Source organism: Diabrotica virgifera, chromosome 6, assembly GCF_917563875.1.
Source record: "Diabrotica virgifera virgifera chromosome 6, PGI_DIABVI_V3a".
Classification (NCBI taxonomy): Eukaryota; Metazoa; Arthropoda; class Insecta; order Coleoptera; family Chrysomelidae; genus Diabrotica; species Diabrotica virgifera.
In genome coordinates this window covers 166,806,090-166,829,414 of record NC_065448.1, presented here as the reverse complement: position 1 = coordinate 166,829,414, position 23,325 = coordinate 166,806,090, and the positions used below count along the sequence as shown (strand labels likewise).

Here is a 23,325-nt window from a genome sequence, read left to right as displayed (position 1 = left end):
ATTATTGTTTTGCCAAAATTCGATAAGCCTGTCACATTATGTATATAACATTTAATTAGTCTTAATCTGAGGGCCAGTGTCAAATCTTTGCTGCATACAAAGACAATACTCATTTCAAATTGACAAGTTTGATATAAATTGATTCCCAATGTCTAATTTGATTAGATCTCAGTCTGGAGATCAGAATCCGAATGATTAGATCTCACGTTTTCTCAGAAACAAAAGAAAAGAATAGATGTCTTTAAGATTTATAAAGACAGAGGGATGCTGAGATTTCCGTGCAGCTGAGATTTCCATGGATACAAAAAGTTACCATCGGTGAAATACTTCGGTGCCTGAGAAAAAAAGCAGCTGAGCATGATCAAAGAGAGGAAGCTACAATACTTGGGTCATGTGTTGTGAGATGAAAGAAATTTTGGGTTCACCACCAGTCGCCCGTCATTCTTTCTGGTCACATGGCTCGCCCAGTTCCACTTCAGCCGTGCTATGCGCTTTATAACATTTGTAACGACTGTTCTTCTTCTTATTTCCTTATTTCTAGTTTCTTGTTTTTTGTATGCAATAAAGCTGTATTAGAGATATTCACAAGGATCTTTAATGTAGCGGTTTCTCCTGGCTTTCTCTATCCTGATGCCGTTGATTTTCTCAAAGCATTCGCGGATTCAAAATAGAGGAACAATCATAGAGAAGTCAAAACGGCAACAGGTGTATGTTTTCAAAAACTGATAATGTGTAAAGTATTTATTAAAATCAGCTAAGTACTTTCGGCATAGCAAATGCCATCATCAGAGCTTCGTCTTATAGGTATAAAAACCACATAAAAGAGCAATTGTTGACAAACAACATATTAAATTTAAAATTGATGCAGGCAGGGCTGGGCCTCTGATCTTGGGTAAAAACTTTTAAAATTATGTAACAATATATAACGTGAACAGCTGTTCACGTTACAATGTGGTAGCTATATTGTCTTTGATAAGCACATCAATGTGATATTTAATAATTTTAACGGTTTTTACCCAAGATCAGAGGCCTAGCCTTGAATCAATTTTAAATTTAATTTTAATATGTTGTTTGTCAACAATTGCTCTTCTATGAGGTTTTTAACACTAGAAGCACCATAGCGGTCATTTTGACTACTTTCTATTTATGACCCTCTGTATTACTTATTCCTAGTTGTTTTAGAAAGTTGATGATTTAGGACTTTCCTAGATCTACTTGAGGATTATAATTCCTCCTTTACAGGTACTTAGTGTAATTACTTTTTGAGATGTGTTAATATATACCTAGAAGCACCAGGGCGGTCGTTTTGACTGCTTTCTATTTTTGACCCTCTGTATTACTACTTATTCATAGTTATTCTAGAAACTTAAAAATTTAGGACTTTGCTATATCTATTTAAGGATTACAAGTTCTCTTTTGCAGGTAGGTACTTAGTGTAATTACTTGTTGAATATGTTGATGTCTACCTAGAACAAATGCGGTCCTTATTACGGAGGAGAAGTACCAGATCTGAGCGATGATCAACAGATAAATTTGCACTTGCGTCGGCAATATAGAACTTATTTACAGAGAATTGTATATTTTGCTATACCTACAAGTGCCTAAAATATATCTATCGACAAAAGATGTCACTTCACCCAGTACATGGCGTATAAACCCGATAAGTTTGAAATCAAATTCTGGCTTAGAGCTAATGTCTACTTCAAATAATTATTGCACGGATTTCCTTACCTACGGAAAGATGAACAACGACCAGACAATCAACTTCTACGGGAACATGTAATTAGCCGTCTAATGGGCCCATTTGTGAATAAGGGAAGAAATGTCACGATACATAAAAAGTATTACGAAAGAAGGCTACCAGCAGTACTGGAACAATAAACCGAGCAAGAAAGGATATTCCTCCGCCAATAAAAAACGAAAAGATGGAATAACAAATCAAAAATTTTCACACACGAAAACTTGAGCTAACCAGGGAAACCAGGTGTACCAGAGAAAATGATCAAAAATGTTCTAGCGCTGAATTCTCTATACTCAAACAATATTGAAATAGGCATAGACAAAAAGGAGAAACCTAAAACCATTACCTACTACAACCATACAAAATACGGAGTAGACGCTGTAGATCAGATGGTCATACAGTGCTCAACCAAATCAGCTTCAAGAAGATGGCCGTTGCAGGCTTTTTTAATATCTTAGATATGGTAGGAATAAATGCTTGGATTCTGTATAAGGAAGTTACTGGTTGTCAAATATCTAGGCAAACTTTCCCACTTCAGTTAGTAGAAAAATTGCGACAAGATCATATGACTAAGGGCAGGACAATATCGACGGAAACAAATCAGAGATACAACACCTCAATCAAATAATAAACTTAGACAGTGACAAAAGCTACAATATCTCGGACATGTGATGCGGAGCGAGAAGTATGGCACCCTATAACTCAATGTTGTTCTGAAGCTATTTTCTTGTGGCATTTTTACAATTTTAACTATTTAATGGGAAATAAGCCACAATATTATTAAAAAAATGATTTTTATTAACGTTTCGACGCCCAAATCGGGTGCCGTTGTCAAAATACAAAATACTACTAACATAAACAAAAATGTTGTTGCTTAGTAAAAAAATTCTTCTAATAATTTATTTAATTTGACTCATTTATATCGGCAATTTAGATACAGTAGAAGACTTTAAAATGATGTTGCCAATATTTATGAGTTGCGTTCCTGGGACGACTTTACTGAAAGATAGTTCATTCGATTACTTGAAATCAACCACAACTCAAGAATATCCGTCACAAAAAAATCATAGCATGCAGTGGCGTCGGAAGGTAAATTTTGATGGGTGGGCTCAGATAAAACATGTTAAAATAGTATGAAACGAACAAAAATGCTTTATTTGCATATAAAATTTTTACATATAAGTCTACACTCGACCAAAAACACGTTTTCTTTCGTCATTTCTGGAAACGAATTCACGCATTATGTCCTGTAGTTTGAGTTGGCCTGCCAAGTTTTCATGTACATGTAAAAGCATCACATGATTAAGACGTTTTTGGGTCATAGTACTGCAAAGGTACGTCTTCAAACGTCGCAAAGCGCTGAACGAACGTTCCGCTGAAGCAGCTGATGCCGGAACAGTCAACACGATAATTAGCAGTTGAAGGACTTGCTGAAGCATCGATTTGACAGTTTTAGATTCTTTGGAAAGGAATTCAGCTAAATCTTGACAACATTCTGGGCGTTGGTCCAATTGAAGACTTGACAACATCTTCAGCTCTGTTCTGAGAAGATCTGCATCGAAGTCGTCTGAGAAAGGTTTCAATAACTCTTGGATATCATCCAAGCTCGGAATGTCTTTTCCATGAAGAGCATCTAGAAGTAGATTTTCAAGTCGGATGAGGGTCTTCAGTCCTTCTTGATCGAAACGGTCTTTCAATTCGGTGATCATCAAATCAAGAACTTCGAAATAATTTTTTCTGAAAGTTGTTACAGCGTCGAGTTCTGTGGATGGGACGGCATTTGTCGTGTGTTCCAATCTTTTGGGTACTTTTCTTGCTCTGGTGGTAGTTGGGGAATTCAAACCAAGTGCTGTTCCTTCGTCTGTTGTGGCTTTATGAATCTTCTGAAACGCGCTTGATGTTCTCATGGCCTCTCTTGATGTAGAAGTCGCAAATTCCCACCTTGCATGTTGTGACCTCTTAAAGCGTTGCCTGAACGAGCCAAATAGCGTATCGAACTGATTATTGCCGTCAAACAAATCCTTGCGATTTTTTGTTGTTGTGCACATTGATCGTGAAGCTGAGATTCTACAGTATTGCCAGTTTCTCTCTGGCGTATAAGGTATTTGCATTTTTGATGAAAAGAACTTTTCTGATGAGTGTTAAATCTTACAAGTGCATCTTTCCAATTCCGGAAACCAACGTTCAAAAATGCCATTTCGGCATCAGAATACCATAAAAAGTCTGTTTTGCTGACAAAATGACAAGCTTTAATGCAGTCGTAGCATAAAAGGTCATCGTGTTCAACGTCATAATGTAGCCAATCAAAACTTGTGAACCACTTGTGCTGTACACTTCGATTACGACTCGGTCCAGTTTGTTGTTTCGGGAATACGAATTGAGTGTTTTTAGTTTTTAGAGTGCTATTAGCATGTGAGCTGTCTTTAAAAAGACAACCACATGCAACGGTGACATTAAAATTCTCGCGTTGGAGATCTCATAGTAAATCACGAGGGAAAACCAGGAAAAACCTCGTGATACTATCCCGACATCGTATTTGGTCTTACATTTAATTTACTCTCAAAATTAATACCAAATTCTGACTTTACTATAATTTTGTTTAAATTATAAATAATATCAATAATACATGGATATATAAATAATACTAAAATATAAAATATGTACTAACTCGACTATTGACTTACTAATTGTGGTATTTTCTTTCTATTGACTTCCTCTTTCAGTATGGGTATCCACATCCTACTGCATTCCATCGAAACGTTAATAAAAATCATTTTTTTAATAATATTGTGGCTTATTTCCCATTAAATAGTTAAAATCCTATAACTCATAATGCAAGGAGGGGTAGATAGCAGAAGAAGCATCGGAAGAAGACGAATTCCATGGCTGAGGTTTGGATGCAGCTCAAAACAACTATTCAGAGCTACTGACTCAAAAATTAAAATAGTTATGGTGATTGCCAACCTCCGTAGCAGAGATAGCACCTGAAGAAGAAGAAGTGGAAAACTGGGAACTAAAACTAAAATAAAACATGTGAAAGTCATATACCTATGTAAAAAATTTGTGTGTAGGTCTTGTACAAGCAAAATTAAAAAATTTTGTTACTACATAAATTGTGCTTAAATAATTAAATAATGTATTTAAATTAAATAAATGTCTTTTGTTAGTAGGTATTAACTCAATATAGGTTTTCTTTTCAATTAAAAAACGATACTGGCGATAGAAAATTCTAATATGTATCCGTCATCTTGACCGCTCCGGTGCTTCTAGGTATGCAAAAATGTTGGTGCTTCTAGTGTTAAACCTCTAAGACGAAACTCTGATGATGGCATTTGCTATGCCGAAAGTACTTACCTGATTTTATTAAATATTTTACACACTATCAGTTTTTGAAAACATACACCTGTTGCCGTTTTGACTAATATAGAAGTGTGTACGAGTCATACAGTCCTTTTCTATTCTAATTATAGAGAAGACACTGACTAATGAAAGTGACAAACATTATTTGTTGGCAAAGGAAATACTGGTAATGTAAGGGCATATCGTGCAAATGATGAACGTTAATACAAGAAATAAAATATCAATTGACTAAATAACAAACCTATTAAAAATAAATAGAAAGAATCATTACCAAAACAAAATAAATAAACTTATATTTAGTGATAAAATAAACATGAGGAAAAACTGAGAAAATTGTTTTTGCTCATAAAAAATTCATTCTATCATAGGGTTATCTGATAAATACATAAAAGATTTACTTACAGGTGGAATCGACGTCTGGCGTTTCAGATGAGAAAGCGGCGGTGGGTTGTAGGCCATATTTGCAAAAACTAGACGTTCCTCGTAGTCGTATTCACAGAGGATTTTATTTTCGCATAAATAAAATCGATCTCCCACACAAAATCTGCAACAAGTAAAAGGACGTTACACTATTCGAAGGGTTTTGATATGTACTTAATCTTAATTCAACTTAAGTTAACCAAAAGACAATAATGATCTGTGTAGTTTTATTTGTGGCATCATTTTCATGTGTACTAGTGATTTTCCGCGTTGCATTGCCACGGGGATCCAATCAATTACCACCTACAGTCACTCAGTATGATATAATTGATCACCTACACAGTATGATATAATTGATCCAAATAATGACATAACCCAGACATCCAAAGTGAAAGTTATCCTCCAACACCAAATTGTTCTATATGGTCCATATAATGTTCAGAAAAAAGTCACACCAATTTGAGCTGCGGGTTTGGGGGGGAAGAGGGGAATAAATCGGTAAATTCGTAGTTTTTTAGGTTTTTCGTCAATATTTCTAAAACTATGCGGTTTACCATGAACAACTTTCTATACCAAAATGTTCTACATTAAATTTGCAATAAAAAAGGTCCTATGCATAATCCTTCTAAAATGAACGGTTCCAAAATTACGGAGGTAGCATAGTATAATTGGTCCAAAAAAGGCCTAACTCAGACATCTAAAGTAAAAATTTTCCTCCAACACCAAATTGTTCTATATGGTCCACATATTGTTCAGTAAAAAGTTACATCATTTTGAGCGTCCCGTTTGGGGGGGGGGGAGATGGGGGAGAAGTTGGTAAATTAGTAGTTTGTTACGTTTTTCGTCAATATTTCTAAAACTATGCTTTAGCGTAAACAATGGTCTATACAAAAATGTTCTACATAAAATTTAAAACAAAAAATGTCCTATACATAATTGTTATAAAGTCAACGGTTCCAGAGTTACGGAGGGTGAAAAGTGGAGGTTTTCGATACTTTTTATATTATCTGGGCAATTGATAACGATTTTGGGTGGTGAGGTTGACGTTTCTTCAAGGGCTTATCACTAACATATCATCGGCCACTGAAATAGCAAATTTTATTTACAAAACACAATCCTGTTAAAGAAAACTTCTATAAATTGCCCTAAAGAATATAAAAAGTATCGAAAACCTTTACTTTTTATCCTCCGTAACTCTGGAACCGTTGATTTTATAATAATTATGTATAGAACCTTTTTTGTTTTAAATTTCACGTGTTTTTGTATAGAATATTGTTTTTGCTAAAGGATAGCTTTAGAAAGATTGACGAAAAACTACTAATTTACCGATGTTCCCCCCCCCCCCAACCGGACGCTCAAAATGGTGTAACGTTTTACTAAACAATATGTGGATCATATAGAACAATTTGGTGTTGAAGGAAAACTTTTACTTTGGATGTCTGGGTTAGGCCTTTTTTGGACCATTGTATAAAAGGTTATTCATGCTAAACCGCATAGTTTTAGAAATATTGACGAAAAACGTAAAAATTACGAATTTACCGATTTCTCCCCCCTCACCCCCCCCCCCAAACGCGACGTTCAAAATGGTGTGACTTTTTTCTGAACATTATGTGGACCATATAGAACAATTTGGTGTGAGGATAACTTTCACTTTGGATGCCTGGGTTTGGGTCTAGTTATACCATACTACTACTGAATTTTTTCAAAATTTTAGGATCAAGAAACTTGCAAAAGAATTAAAAATTAAGATTAGATTCTTTGCCATGATCATTAAGTTAGTACTTTCATACATTGAACAATGTCAGATCAATGGAGCAGCAAATGAAGCGATAATTATGTAGATCAAGCCGCACTTAGGTTTCTGTAAACAAAAGCAAAGTTGATATTAAACAAAACATCCCACAACAGGGACCATAAGATTCATTAACCGCCTCATAAAATAGAATCATCATCATCATCAGTAGCTCGACAACCCTTTTTGGGTCCTGGCTTGTTCTAGGATTTTCCGCCATTCTGTTCTGTTCCTTGCTTTGTTCTTCCAGTGGGTAATCTCAAGTGTTTTCAGATCTTGTTTCACTTGTTCCATGTATCTAAGTTTGGGTCTTCCCTTTGACCTTCTCCCTACTGGTGTTTGCTTCATTATATGTTTTGGTGTTTCGGTCTCCAACATTCGTTCAACATGGCCCATCCAGCGCAGACGGCCGATCTCTATGGATGTTATGACGTCGGGTTCGGTAATAGGTAAGTTCTCATCGCTTTTCGACAGTGTCCATGTCTTTGATCCATATAATATAAGGACCGGTTTTATCAGGGTTTTGTATATTTTGCATTTGGTTTTTCTGGTGATGTTGTTAGATCTTAGATGTTTAATGAGTCCATTATATATTTTATTGTGTTTTATCAGCAATATGTATTCTTCTCTTAACTCATAAAATAGAATAATGTATAATATAAAGGGATGTAAAAAATCATAAATATTCGAAAATCTATTTAAATTAATTGATTATAGCTCAAAAACAGATGTAATAGTTCAATTACCAAGTCTAGTTGGTAGTCGATTTTAAACACTTTCAGAGTTTTCTTACTTCTTGGGAGATTAAACTTTTAATATATACATATAGTCCAGGAACCGAGCTTTTCACCTCGCAATTTTTACAGAATGGATCGATTTGCTTGAAAATTTGAGAATAAGTAGTGGATAGTTCAAGGATCAAAATCTATGTATATGATGCCAAAAGGCGCTTTTACCATGGGGGTGGTTGCCACACTATCGCGGAGGTGGAAATGTTTTATTATATTAAAGCTGGCAATGGGATACGACAGAGTGATTCCATAAGTCCTCTCGTGTTCATCCTAATCATGGACGAAATAATAAAAAAGTAAGAGCTCAAAGAGGATACCAAATGAAGAAAAATATCTAAAAATAATTTGCTATGCAGACGGTGCAATAATAATTTCTCAAAGTGAAGATGATTTACAATGTATGCTATACCTATTTAGTATAACCGCCAGAAAATTTAACATGCTTATTTCCCCCCAAAAAAAGACAAAATGCATGGTTATAACAGCAAATCAAATAAGATATAAATTAGATCTAGAGGGTCCGATAATAGAACAAGCGATGTCGTTTAAATATATATTTAATAGGCATCACACTATCTAGCTACGGAAAGCTCGAAAAAGAAGTGGAAGATCAACTGAATAGAGCAAGCAAAGCAGCAGGTTTCGTGAATAAAACAATATTTAAAAAATAAAAATATATGAAAAGAAAGGAAAGGCAGAAATTATAAAACAGTCATTAGACCAATAATGACATACGAGGCAGAAACGCACGACTTGACATAGAGAGGACAAAAAGAATGCTATAAACAGCAGAGATGAAACACTTCGAAAAATCGATGGTAAGACACCATGGGACAGATGCAAGGTGGAAAACATTAATAACTGGGTAAGAAACAGAAGAATAGAATGAAATTACCACATAAGCCGAATGACAACAAATAGAGTACTAAGGATGGCAAGAGACGGTTCCCCAACAGGAAGACGATCAGTGGGAAGACCACCAAAACGGTGGAAGGAAAAATTACTGGAGGCAAATTGAAAAAACAGACAGAATCATGTCTACACAAAAAGAAGAAGAAAAAGAATCCTCAGATACATAAATCTTTTATATCCTTCTCTTGTTTTAGGATCTTTATTTCTTAGATATATAAATTGTAAGTGGTAAACGAATTTATATGACATATTAAGTATTTACATTGTGTATTTATGTATATCTTTTGGGGTTGGTTGTTTATCCCTGTTAATTTATATTGCATCCAATTTGGTCGTCTGTGCGATTTTGTTTGTTATTAAAAAAGCTGTTAATTTAGCGTCAGTTTCCTATTTGGATTTTTGATATTGTGTCAGTATCCGTTATTGACTTTCTACCGAAAATACATTTTGTACACAAACAAAATGGCATATGACCTGCGGTTAAATTTTTTATGGAAACCCATACCCATTATTCATAACACAATGGTTAATTAAATGTATTATTTAAACACAAAAACTGATTTCGTAAATACATATGCCTTTATGAGGTTGAACAGTTAATGTTTACATTAAAAATTATTATGATGTGGAACAAAATGTACCAAATTATTTTTACATAAGTTATTTATTAATTACACCTCTTGCCATATACAAGGATGTCATAATTTTCTAGAGTACAGACACAATAATAATTGAAACACGTTATTTAATATTTGTTTTATTATTGTAAAGTAAATATAGTGATATAATTCTGTACGATCTACAGGATTGTTAGCGATATAATATGTCTATCATACAGTATGGAGCAAATGTTTGGAATATTGGAATAAATTCGTTATTTCGTAAGCCAGCGACTTTAAGGAAAAATCCTGAAACAGGTAGATTTTTATTATTAAATTTTGATTTATTGACATGTCATACTAGTGTCATAAGTTGACATATATGTCACCAGTTGACATATATGTCATACTAGTGATGTCATCCATCTGGGATTGGTGAGGTAATCGATGATTTTTTAAAATGAGAATAGGAGTCGTGCGCTAGCTTATTTGAAAGGTTATTCAATTCTCTATTCAGTAATATAAACATCAACTTAATTATTTATACAGGATGTCCAAGTAAATTTTTTTTAATTAAATTAATTGGCACAAAAGGAAGAATGTAGATATGTAATTTATTTAATTCAAAATACATTATACTGCTGTCAGAAAAGTTAAACGAATGTTTTTTGATAAATAAACATTGTTTTTCGCTTAATTTCAATGTTCGAGTTGTCACCCATCTGCCTCTTGTCAGTTTAAACATTGAATTTAAGCGAAAAGCAATGTTTATTTATTAAAGAAGTAGAATGTACTTTGAATTAATTAAATTACATACATTCTTCTTTTTTTGTCAATTCATTTAATTCAAAATAATTTTTCTTGGGCGCCCTGTATAAATCAATATATCAATGTTTATATTACTATATAGAGAATAGTGGCGTGCGGTGACTTTTTCGAAAGGGGAAGCGATTCAATAAGGATATAAAAATATTTTCTTAAAGGTCGAGGGTCGAGCAACTTTCCACCTGATAACACTCTGATGCGCAGGGCTCTCTATCAGCAAAGTACTTAATTATGTGAGACGTCCTGCGTACAAGGACTCACACACTAAATCCGTGACGCGTGAATGCGTGAGGCACTCTATTCCCGCTATTTCTAGTGACTAGTGACCTATCATTGATCTGTATTGCTAGCTCGGGCCTTGAGTCCTCGCGCCGGGCTTGGTTTTCTAAAGAAGAATCCTATTTAAAAAAAATATACTCCGAGGCATTTTCCACAACACACAACTTTCACTAAAATGACACTTATTTATACTCGAGGTCTATTCTCCTATCAACTTCTGATAATTGTTGAATGCAGTATTTTTCAATGGATAATAGGGCTAACTTTCAAAGTCTGTCTTCGCTTGTTGAATTTCTTTTAAACTCTTAATTTGAAACTTTTAATGCATCTTAATACTGCAAAACTTCGTTCAACTGATGCACTTGTGGCTGGGATAGTTAGTAGTACTAATTCACACAACTTGACCACTTCACACAGCGACTTGTTTAAACCAGTAATTATAAAGAAATCCCAGATTTCTGGGTATTTCTTTATCATTCATGTCAGTTGTTTCATAAATGATACTTAACTGAGAATGCAAAGCTGGGATATCAAAAAATTTTCATTATTTAATCGTAATGACATAAATTCCTCTATGGGAAATTTTGATGAATTATAATTAGAAATATTAAGATTATATATAAATCTACAAATTTTAAATCGTTAAAATTTTGAAAGCTAGAATTCATTTGTTGTAGAATATTATCAAAAGGTATCTTTATTTCCTCTGTTCTCTCTGTCTCTCTGTCTCCGAAATTATCAATCTTCATTATTTTTCTTTCATGTTCAAACCCCATATGTTCAGTTTTATCCCAAATATTTTTAAACTGCTCTCGTTTTTTTAATTATCGTATTAATAAAGTCATCAATTTGTCTTATACAAAATGCAATACCATCTGATTTCTGTAAAATGTCAAATAAAAGAACAGTAAAAGGAAATATCTCTGCAAAAAATTTAAATCGAAATATTCTTTAAGCGAATGTATGTAATACCTAAGCACCCCTTAGCAGCAGTAACAGTCGGAGCATCTCACTTTCGGGAAGGCGATATAACGAGCGCTTCCATGGCATACCAAAATTCGCGCGACTAGTGGGTGCGGTCACTGAACCCTGACCAATTTTAAAAGGGACAACTGCATGACAAGCGGCGATTTTGAGATGCGCTTCTGCCAGGAGTGGACCAAATAGTTGAATTGTGTGCATATTGAGTTTGTTCGTACGCGATTAATTTTTAATATTTTTCAATGCCTATTGGCTAGGTAATATGTAGATTATTTGGATTATGGAAAAAAAATTATTATTAAATATTAATTAATAATATATTTTCTTATATCGACAAATAAATAGGGAAGCGGCGCTTCCCCCGCTTCCGTGGACCGCACGTCTCTGTAGAGAATTGAATAACGTTTCAAATGAGCTAGCACACGACCCCTATTCTTATTTAAAAAATCATCGATTACATCATCACGCCCGGTTGGATGACGTCACTAGTATGACATGTAATGTCAAAGAATCATAATTCAAAAATAAAACTCGACCTTTTTTACGATTTTCCTTTTTTTGAAACAGTTATGGAACAAAAAAACTCAATTGCGTCCTTTCCTGTTTTATTTTTAATATATTTTTGTAAAAAAAAATTTTGACTTTAAAAGGGTGATATTTCGATAGTAAATTTAATTTGGAACAATTTTTCTGTAGATGTGTATATGCGAAAAGTGCATAGAACTGACCCTATGCACCCTACGGCATAGGAGTTACTTCATCCCTTTCTCAAAACGCCAAAAAAATGGCAGCACTCCGCGGTTTTTTCATATTTAGAAGTCCATTGATCATATGACACAATAAAACTCCTTGAACGTTGTAGTTCTTTCTAAACTACATAATCAATAGCCTAATGGCTAAATGTCACACACCAAAGCAAAAACACAAAAAAAATATAAAAACTTATATTTATTCAAATATACTTAGCCCGTTTAACTGAATGTGAGATACCCTGTATATGTATATATACGTTTCTTTTTTGTTTTCAAGATATAAAGGAAACGAAATTATACGCCAAGTTGATAGTCTTTTCGTTACAACCGGTTTTCCATTGACATTCAGAATAGAACCGAGAAAAGTACGAGCTTACGAATCGAAGTAACGACCTTAATGTTAAAATTAAGCCCCTCAATGTGAGGAGAATGTTGACGCTAAATCCGTTAAATTGCAGATTTGTCGGTGACTTGATCATGCAAAGATATGCATAACACTTCTTCTCTACAACGACTTGTGCAAATGACTGGATTGTAAAATGCAACAAGCGGGTTGTAAACGAATTTGCTTGGGGTAGAACAACTCTCAGAAGCACAATGTGATACGTCTCAGACTGAGACTTGATTATTAAAGTTTTAGTGAGTCGCTGTGAGGAGAAGGAAAAGTAATCTACTCAAATGTAGCAATTGTGGAAGTATGATGCTTACCATAAACGATGTGAGCAATTGTTACAATCCTTCTCTGAGAGAACTGACTTAATTAACAGTTTGTACAAAACAACACTAATCAAAACCGCTATCAGTTTTTAATACATCTATATTCATTTTATTTAGGTAAAAATCTAATGTGTTAATTATAGCTACGAAAATTTTATACTGTTTGATAAAGTTAAGGGGAAAGGAACATAATGCAATATTTTGACATTTGTCAAAATTTTCAATGTATTTTAAACGTAATTAGTACATTCTTTCACGCTTTTTGCTGTAAATTTTAAAGAACCGCTTGGATTGACATGAAATTTGGCATACGCATAGCTAACATGTCAAAGAAAAAAAGTAATATGGTGCCGATGTGTACTTTTGCCCTATGGGTGAGTTTCACCCCATCTCGGGGGTGAAAAAATATATGTCCATGATAAGTCCCGAAATGGATAAACTGACTAATTTTAAGCAACTTTTGTTTTATAGAGTTTTTTCATCAAATCAAACTTTTCGAGTCATTTGCAAGTGAATACGTTATAGGTCTGGATCCCGCGTATGAAAAAAAAGTTGATTAATAGCAAGCTGAAAATTTGTTAATAGCTTAAGGGTGTCTAGTCGGATAAACTTTGATATATGGGAACACTGGAACAGGGGCAGTTTTAATTGTGGAACAGGTTAAAAATTTGGAACGGTCACACCACGAAAACGGCACATTTATTTTGTCCGACAGAACAGACTTAAACTCTTCGAACAGAGATTAAACTCTCATGCAAAAATCAGACTGCTATTTATTACCAAATGGGCGTTTTAATGAGTGGAACATGTAGAATATGTCAAATGACAGGAATTATGACAGGTGATAAATAGCAGTGTGATTTTAGCATGAGATTTTAATCTCTGTTCGGGGAGTTTAAGTCTGTTCTGTCGGACAAAATAAATGTGCCGTTTTCGTGGTGTGAACGTTCCAAATTAAAACTGCTCCTGTTCCAGTGTTCCCATATATCAAAGTTTATCCGACTAGACACCCTTAAGCTATTAACAAATTTTCAACTTGCTATTAATCAACTTTTTTTTCATACGCGGGATCCAGACCTATTAATTTTTCAACAAAATAATCAGGTTTTTAGACGGTTCCTCGCAAATAACTCAAAACATAAGCATTTTGTCGAAAAAAAAATATTCTTAGAAAAACTATAGCCTATAAAAAGTGAAAAAAAAAACGGTGTATATATTAGGTCTCCATACCTAGCAAAAGCAGAGCTATAGCTAATGAAAAATAGGTTCATATTCGAAAAATTCCAAATAGATTAATTCAATGTGAAATATTAAAATAATGAAGAATTCTTGGGGAAAACAAATTATAACTTTTTGAAGTGTTTAAAAAAGATTTATTTCTGTTTTTATAAAAAAAAGGTTTTTAGCATCAAATGTAAGCAAGTTACGCTCAAAATAAAGTTGGTCCCTTTTGTTTTGGCAAAAAAAAATCAGGAAGATCACCCCCCAATTAGCAACTTAAATGAAATTAATCATTACTGCTTCACAAGTTACTTTACTTATGTCCTGTTTATTATGATCTGTAAGTTTCATCGATTCAAAGTGCTTATTTTTAAAAAAATTTGGTTTTAAAAATAAAATTTTTAAAAATTTTTATTTAAAAAAAATGCTTTTTTTTAAATAACTTAACAATTGTTAGAGATGCCAAAAATCTTAAACAACAAAAAAAGTCGACTTTACTTTTCTGCATATTTTGTACTTTTTTGTTTTTCTGTAAGACAAAAATTGGTTAAGATTCGGTGTTTCTAAATTTCCATACACTCGATAAGTGACTCGTTCAAGCCGTTTTAACTACAGCTCTTTTAAAAATAAGGACTTTGAACCGATGAACCTTACAGATCATATGATCAATACATACGCAAGTAAACAACTTGTGAAGTGGTAACAATTAAGTTCATTTGAAATGCTAATTAGGGGGTGATTTTCCCGATTTCTTACCAAAAAAAGGAACCAACTTTATTTTGAGCGTAACTTGTTTACTTTTGATGCTACTAAATTAAAAAAAAAACAAAGATAAGCATTTTTTAAACACTTTAAAAAAGTTAAAATGAGTTTTTCCCTAAAAAGTGCTTCGTTTTTTGGTTATGGCACGTTAAAATATTCGATTTGGAATTTGCCGAATATGAATCTATTTTTCATTAGCTATAACTCTGTTTCTACTAAGTACACAGTGACCTAATATATACACCATATTTTTCACTGTTTTACGTGCTATATTTTTGATAAGAATTTTTTTTCGGCCAAATACTTACTTTTTGAGTTATTTGCGAAAAACCGTCTGAAAACGTGGTTATTTTGTAGAAAAATTAACATATTTACTGGCAAATAACTCGAAACGTATTAACTTGGTGAAAAAACTTTATAGAACAAAAGTTGCTTAGAATTAGTCTTTTTATCTATTTCCGGACTTATGTCGAACATATATTTTTCACCCCCAAAAGGGGTGAAACTCACCCCTAGGGCAAAAGCACACATCGGCACAATATTATTTTTTTGTCTTGTTAGCTATGTGTATGCCAAATTTCATGTCAATCCAAGCGGTTCTTTAAAATTTAGAGGTTTAGCACTATTTTATCTTGAAAGAACGTACTAAATCATTTTTTTCGAATCCTGAGAAAACTAATGATAGACCAGGGCGCATCTGTAAAAATATTAGTACATTTGGACGTTGAGAGGTGACTCAAATTTTTTTGCAGAAATTGCTTGAAAAAAAATCAAATAATAATATTTGAGTTATCCTCCCTCTCAAAAAGGCCCCGAACATTGTTTAAATAATCAAAATGTCAAAAAATTAAGGAAAAATCGATTTTTTTCTCAATTTTTTGATTATAACTTTAAAAGTATTCATTTCTGAGAAAAGTTGTACTGACATAAAAGTTGCGTAATTAAATTTCCTACAATATAGAATTGGTTAAAAATTTAAAATATTGCAACCCTTGTTGCAAAATATCAATAATTGCGAAAAAATCATATAAAAACAAGTATTCGCATTTTACGTTCTTCAACCATTTATGCTCCACTTAGGACCTTCAAATTTCATCCTTAAAAACTTTATGATACAGTTAAACAATACCGTAAATTTCATTAAATTAACATTAATTATTGGTGCTACGCGCAGGACAGTGGATAGTTTACTCTGATTGGGCATTCCAATGACCTTTGAAAATGATTGATACATTTTAATTTTTATTACATTTCGATATAAATAAATAAATTTGTTTATTGCAAAATAAAAACACATACTCTATCCTTTGAAATAACACTTTTATTAGCAAAAACTTTCTTTGTTCATATATTTTAACTTAGAGAATAAAAGTTTATTATTTTTAAACATATGCAATTGTTTAAACAATATTTCACAAACAATAATAAAATTAGTTTGATATTTGTGGAATTAAAATATTAAAATAGAACAAAATATAGAGTAAGAAAATAATATATTAGATAAAGATTGAAAGAAATTTTGGTGGGAATCAACTTGTGTGAATCGAACACCGCTGTCCTGCGCGTAGCACCAAAAATTAATGTTTATTTAAAAAATTTCCTGACGCTGTGGTAATTAATCGATTTTAATTTTGCAAATTGCAAATGAAAGGTACAGTACACTTCTATAAGCAAAAAACAATTCAACTTGCTATCTGGTTTATTTTCAGTCCTGTAACATTTTGAAAAAATGAATTTTTTTGCGAAAGCTGGATTGCAAAATTTATTTTGCAAAATTGATTGAGCCGATTTTAATGAAATTTACGGTATTGTTTAACTGTATCATAAAGTTTTTAAGGGTGAAATTTGAAGGTCCTTAGTGTAGCATAAATGGTTGAAAAACGTAAAATGCGAATACTTGTTTTTGTATGGTTTTTTCGCAATTATTGCTATTTTGCAACTAGGGTGACTATTTTTAAAATTTTTAACTAATTCTATTTTGTAGAAAATTTAATTACACAACTTTCATTTCAGTACAACTTTTCTCGGAAATGAATATTTTTAAAGTTATAATCAAAAAACCAAGAAAAAAATCGAATTATTCCTTCATTTTTTGATATTTTGATTATTTAAACAATGTTCCGGACCTTTTTGAGAGGAAGGATAACTCAAATATTATTATTTGATTTATTTTTAAGCAATTTCTGCAAAAAAATTTGAGTCACCTCTCAACGTCCATCTCAAAACAGATGCGGCCTGGACTATGAGTATTTTTGAAAAATTTAAACGCAGAATGAAAGATTACTTTATTACCGAGGGCCGAAAGTCAATAAGAAAGAATAAAAAGTTTCTTTTAAATAAGATATTTGAAATTAAAAATCACACTAAATTTTCTCTTAGTTTTTCACCCCTGTAACTTATTAAAATAAACATAGAAATTTTTAGGAAATTTCGGCCCTCGGTAATTACGTAATCTTTCATTCTGCGTTTAAATTTTTTAAAAATACTTATTAGTTTTTTCAGGATTCGAAGAAAATGAATCCCAATTAAATAGCATTGAAGCCGAAAGTTCGTACCCATCCCCTTAATAATCGAATTTAAAAATGAAACAATGGCAATTTTTTTAATTAATTAACAAAATATTGCTGATTCGATTTGAGAACAAAGTTATATTTGTTATCAGAAAATCAGAACTGTTAAAGAAAATAGACACCTGAAGTTATTTTTCTTCTTCTCCTTCTTATACTTGTAGATCTGTCGATCTGTTAATTCCGACGTTGAAGTATTTCTTGAGAGGTAGACTGCCAGCTATGTTTTCATCTTTTTGGTGGTCTCCCGGTGGACGCTTGCCAACTGGCTTTCCTTCTAGCGCAATTCTTGGTAGTCTGTGCTCCTCCATTCTTTTTACATAACTGAACCATTCTCTTCGTCTTTGCCTACCCCATCTTGCTACACCTTGCACACCACATTGTTCCCTGATGATGTTGTTTCGTATTTTCTCCCTTCTTGTCTTCCCCGCTATTGCTCTTAGTGTCTTTATTTCGATTGTTCGTAGCATGCTTTTGGTTTTATTGGTGTCTTCTCTTGATTCAATACCATAGGTCATAACAGGTCTGATGGAAGTTTTATAAATTCTAACTTTGCTGTCTATTCTCATATTATATGGTTTATTCCAGACCACATCTCTCAAACATCCGGATATGACTGCAAACTTGTTTATTTGTCCTTTTAGGTCTCTGGCTAGGTCATGATCTTTATAAATCTACACCTAGATATTTGAATTGGTTTAGCTGTTTTATGGGTTTTCCCTCTACCACGCGCTTGCACCTACATAATTAGATCGTTCGTAATGGTAATGCATTTTGTTTTATGCGTGGATATGTTCTTGTTAAATCGTCGACATGCTTAGTAGAATCGATAAAGTTGTCTCTGTAAGTCATCCTCATCCTCTGCAATCAGGGCTGCATTATCCGGATGGCACACTATACCTACTGGTTCTACCGTGACCCACTCTGTATCTTAATTGTAGCACTTTCACATCTTCTAGTATTTCATCCATTAGCATATTGAATAGAAATGGGATGGGCTGAGGCTGTCTCCCAGCCTGATTCCCCTTGGTGTTGATATATTAGCCGTAGTGGTGTCGTTTGTTTTAATTTTTGTCATGTATTAGTGATATTTCATATATGTATTAGAATTCGTTATAATCTTGTTTTTCTTCAGTGTCCTATCCTTTTATGTGCCACACGGTTGTACAGTCTTAAGCCATTAGGTACTTGTATATTAATACAAATCGTCTCTTAAGATGCTTGACCACTAAGGATGTGACGAATTGCTATTTAGACTTTCTTTATTTATCAGTACATGTATGTTCTCATTAACTTATGAAAAGATCGAACAATAACAATGACCTTAGGTTGGTCAATGCCCTTTGCTGCATAGGTAGCTGAAACATGAACTCCCGGAGATCGAAGTGAGATCGAAGCCTTTTAATGTGAGTATACAGAAGAAAGAATTTTAAGCATGTCATGAACACAACACAAAACCAATCTGTCAATTCTGGAAGAGCTTAATAGAATAGACAGGCTTTTAAAAAAAGTAAACCGAGACTAGGTTAGGTTAAGTTAGGATCAATATGAGTGAGAGCTTACCTACTCCTCCACTCGACCTAAGAGGTCTATTTTGGCTCATTGCTAAGTTGTCCTTTTAATTCTTGATGTACTATTAGGAATTTAATATTCACTCTTGACGCGCCGCACACGGGTAATCTGACTCTTATGTGCGCCAATGGTGAACATGAAATTCTTAATTGTATGTCAAATATTCATAATAACTACTTCTTAAAATTCACTAAATTTCACTTGCATATCTCAACCACATTTATAAATAAATCGTTAGTTTATAAAAAAATTCAACACTCATCTAGGAAACGAAGCATTTGCGGATATACGTTTATAAAGCAAACTGTCATTATTTTTCTCATGCAGAATTACCTCTTAAAGTTTGCCATACTTATTTAAAAACACCCTGTATTGATGAAAAACAGGGCTAGTTGTTAAAGTACCTAACTTCTTTATTTTCCAACATAAGCAAATGAATCAAAAAACAGAATGTTAATAAAAAATGAGGCTATAGTTGGGTTTTAATTTCAGAAGTTTATAAATGCTAGAATATTCTACAGGGTGACGCGAACTTTGAGAAAAAATCACAGTTTGATTGGTACACCCGGTAACAATTTACCAGTCTAGCAACAATATTACAGCGATATTATTAAAGAATAAGGCTATAACATGATAGAAAAATCACTTAAATCGGGCAACAGGTTTAGGAAATATGAGATATTAAAAATGACCAATTTTTAGGGTGATGCGTTGGTTACTTGGAGAAGAGTATAATATTATGGTTTTTCGTAAAGAATAGAAACTTAGTTTTAACCAAATTTTTGGACTATTCTCTGCAAATCTTCAATATTCTCTGTTATTATCACATTGTGTCCTTATTAATTTTTTTTTGTTGAAGATAAAATAAAACTCAAAAACTAGGTTATTATTCATTTGTTTTGTATTTTACCGGAAATTGTAATAACCGTTTTTTCCCTTTAAAACTCATTCCCTTTCACCTCCCGGCCTCAGATCCCAGTAAAATATTCTCTTCTTCTTCTTTTTCTTCTTTTTGTATACACATGTCTGTCTTTCCAATGTGCCTCTAGTAAGTTGTCGTTCCATCGTTTTCGTGGTCTTCCCACTGATCGTCTTCCTATTGGGGAACCGTCTCTCGCTATCCTGGCTACCTACTCTATTTGTTGTCATTCGGCTTATGTGGTCATTCCATTCTATTCTTCTGTTTCTTACCCAGTTATTAATGAAATCCACCTTGCACCTCCACCAGTCTTACCATCGATTTTTCGAAGGGTTTTCATCTCCGCTGTTTCGAGCAATCTTTTTGTCCTGTCTGTGTCCGGTCGTGTTTCTACCGCGTATGTCATTATTGGTCTGATGACTGTTGTGTAAATTTTGCCTTACATTTCTTTTCCGATATTTTTATTTCTCCATATTGTGTCATTCAAGCAAACTGCGGCTCTGTTTGCTCTATTTACTTGATGGACAATTCGATGTAAATATCAGAATCGAATTGATTTGTATGCGCCTTTGTTTGCTTCTTCTCGATCGACGATGGTAAATAAGTGTTTGATTGTGGAGTAAAAATATGGTTTTATTGACAGCTGCTGAGTATTACACTATAGATGTTGTTCAGGTAACTTTCTATAACAGACTGCGACCCAAAATAGTCCCTTTGGCTAATTTATAATCTCGTCAAAATATACAATTCATCAATAAGTTGCATGACAACAGCAACGAACTTTGAAATCTTTTGAAAGCTTACAACTACAGTTTATTGAGGAAACTATTGCAACATGTACTAGGAAGTACAATTGGAAATACCACGATTTTGCAATTTATTTAGGCTGAAAAAGGTTTACTGGACTCTAATAATTAAAATATTACGATATATTTTCCCAATTTGTCAATTAAACACGGTGAAACTATAAAAGTTTAAGAAGTTAAGAATAATGTGAGATTACAAATTAAGGGATTAATTTGAGATTGAACACTTGATCTAATAAATTGTTATTTCCTGAAATTTTTGTTTATTTTCTTTCTTTTACAATGTGTTCCATCCTGTTAGTATTTTTTATGGGTCCTGGCATATTGCTTAACTACGCTTAAAGACACGTGACCTTATTTTTAAACAAGTTTTCTTTTACCAAAAATGGATTTTCTCGACCGACACGCCCTTTCCGATGTTCTATATGTAAGGACTTTCTTTCGTATGTAAAACACTGAATAATAAAAATAGTATAAAATAAAACAGCGGCTCATGTGCGCCTAATGTAAACATCCACATTCCGCATTAAATTTTTAAAATTTCCATTAGTCCTTTGAGCCCACTTTGAGCGCCGTTCTCGACCATCTAAATAAAACATTCCGCAAAAATCTATCGGTCCAGAAACTGCATTTAATATGTGCTATCTCCCATTTTACTATATCCCTTTCTACTTGAGTGAATCCTTTTGCTTACCTCTCGGACTTGGTGGAATTGGTCCACGCTTTGTCTTTTAAGAACACTTTATAAGCCATCAGGGAAATCATTCTTGCATCCCAGCGCCACGTCTATTTGAATTGTGATAGATATGTGGCCTATTCTCTAACGGTAGGACCGTCTTCTGATTGTTCTACGGAAATGTTCGTACAATTCCCTTATTTTCACTACACAATCTGACTTTATTTTGCACAAAACTTTATATTCTTTCGTTGATATTGTCTGGATAAATTTTTAAGCTTAACTGTGTCCTACAACAAGGGTGTAGGTTAATGTTTTTACTTGTTAAAGTATTCATTAAAAGTAAGTTAAAATATTAGAAATGCTTTTTTTTTAAAGTAAATATACAGAATGTACTTGGGAACTTGTAAGAATACTTGGGAACTTTAATAAACGAAACTGGAGACCAAAACAATGAAATAAAAAGACGTATCGAAATTGCCAGGGCCACCTTCATAAAGATGAGAAAATTCTTCTGCAACAGAGATATAAGCATCCCTCTACGATTAAGAATGCTAAGAGGCTACGTATTTAACACGCTATTATATGGTGTAGAGGCCTGGACTCTCAAACAGAACAACATAAAAAATATTGAAAGTTTCGAGATGTGGTGCTACCGTCGAATGCTGAAGATAAGTTGGGTTGAAAGAATCACAAATCTTGAAGTAATACGAAGGATAGGAAGAGACCCAGAAATTTTGTTAACGATAAAACGAAGAAAACTCGAGTATTTGGGTCACTTGATGAGAGGTCATAAATACGCATTACTTCAAAATATAAGGCAAGGAAAAATAGAAGGAAAACGGAATCCAGGCCGTAGAAGAATGTCATGGTTGCGGAATTTGAGAGAGTGGTTTGGCTGCACCACTAATGAACTTTTTAGGTCAGATGTAAACAAAGTCAGGGTAGCCTTGATGATTTCCAATCTCCGATAGGAGTGGCACAAGAAGAAGAAGAATACAGAATGTCTGGTAACGAATGGGCCATAGCTTAACCTTAGATTACTGAGTTTAAAATAGGCCGATTTAAGCTAACTTACTTTAGTACAGAAGTTGATAATAACCGAAATACAGGGTGTCAAAGTTAAACTTTTATTTTATTTATTCTTGAATATTTCCTGACAGGCATGAGATAACAACACGAAATTTGGAAAGTATGAGCTTTTTGTGACGAGAAATCTATATTCTCTACCAAAAATGATGTATTACCCAGAGGGCGCCACGTACGTCTTTCAGTGCTCATTTAATACGTTCAATTTTTTATGCCCCACTCTACACAGGTACTTTTTGAATCAAAACTTTTATTCTCTTAATATTTTTACTTAAAACAAATATCCTACATTCATCTCGCTAAACTCAATCGTTTTCAAAATAAACGCATTTTAAATCTGCGATGCAAAATAATTTTTTGCATATCATTGTAGTTACACCCGAAAAATAAACTTAAAACCATAATACAATGGAACCCCGATAAGTCTACCCCCGATAACCCGGAAGTCCGGCTAACCCGACCGATTTTTATCAGACAAACATTTCAACAATAAAAATGGATGTAATATATATTTGAGAGATAATGGGTATTTGTGTAATTTGAA

At 33.4% G+C, this 23,325-nt stretch overlaps 1 protein-coding gene across 1 annotated transcript in view; it reads right to left on the bottom strand.

Annotated features, from left to right (window-relative positions):
* Positions 1 to 23,325, bottom strand: part of LOC114330423 (LIM domain only protein 3) — a 111,102-nt gene that overhangs the window by 7,242 nt on the left and 80,535 nt on the right. Inside the window, exon 2 of the mRNA XM_028279766.2 lies at positions 5,504 to 5,645. Within this exon, the coding sequence (XP_028135567.1) occupies positions 5,504 to 5,645 (142 nt within the window). The remainder of the gene's footprint in view (positions 1 to 5,503; positions 5,646 to 23,325) is intronic.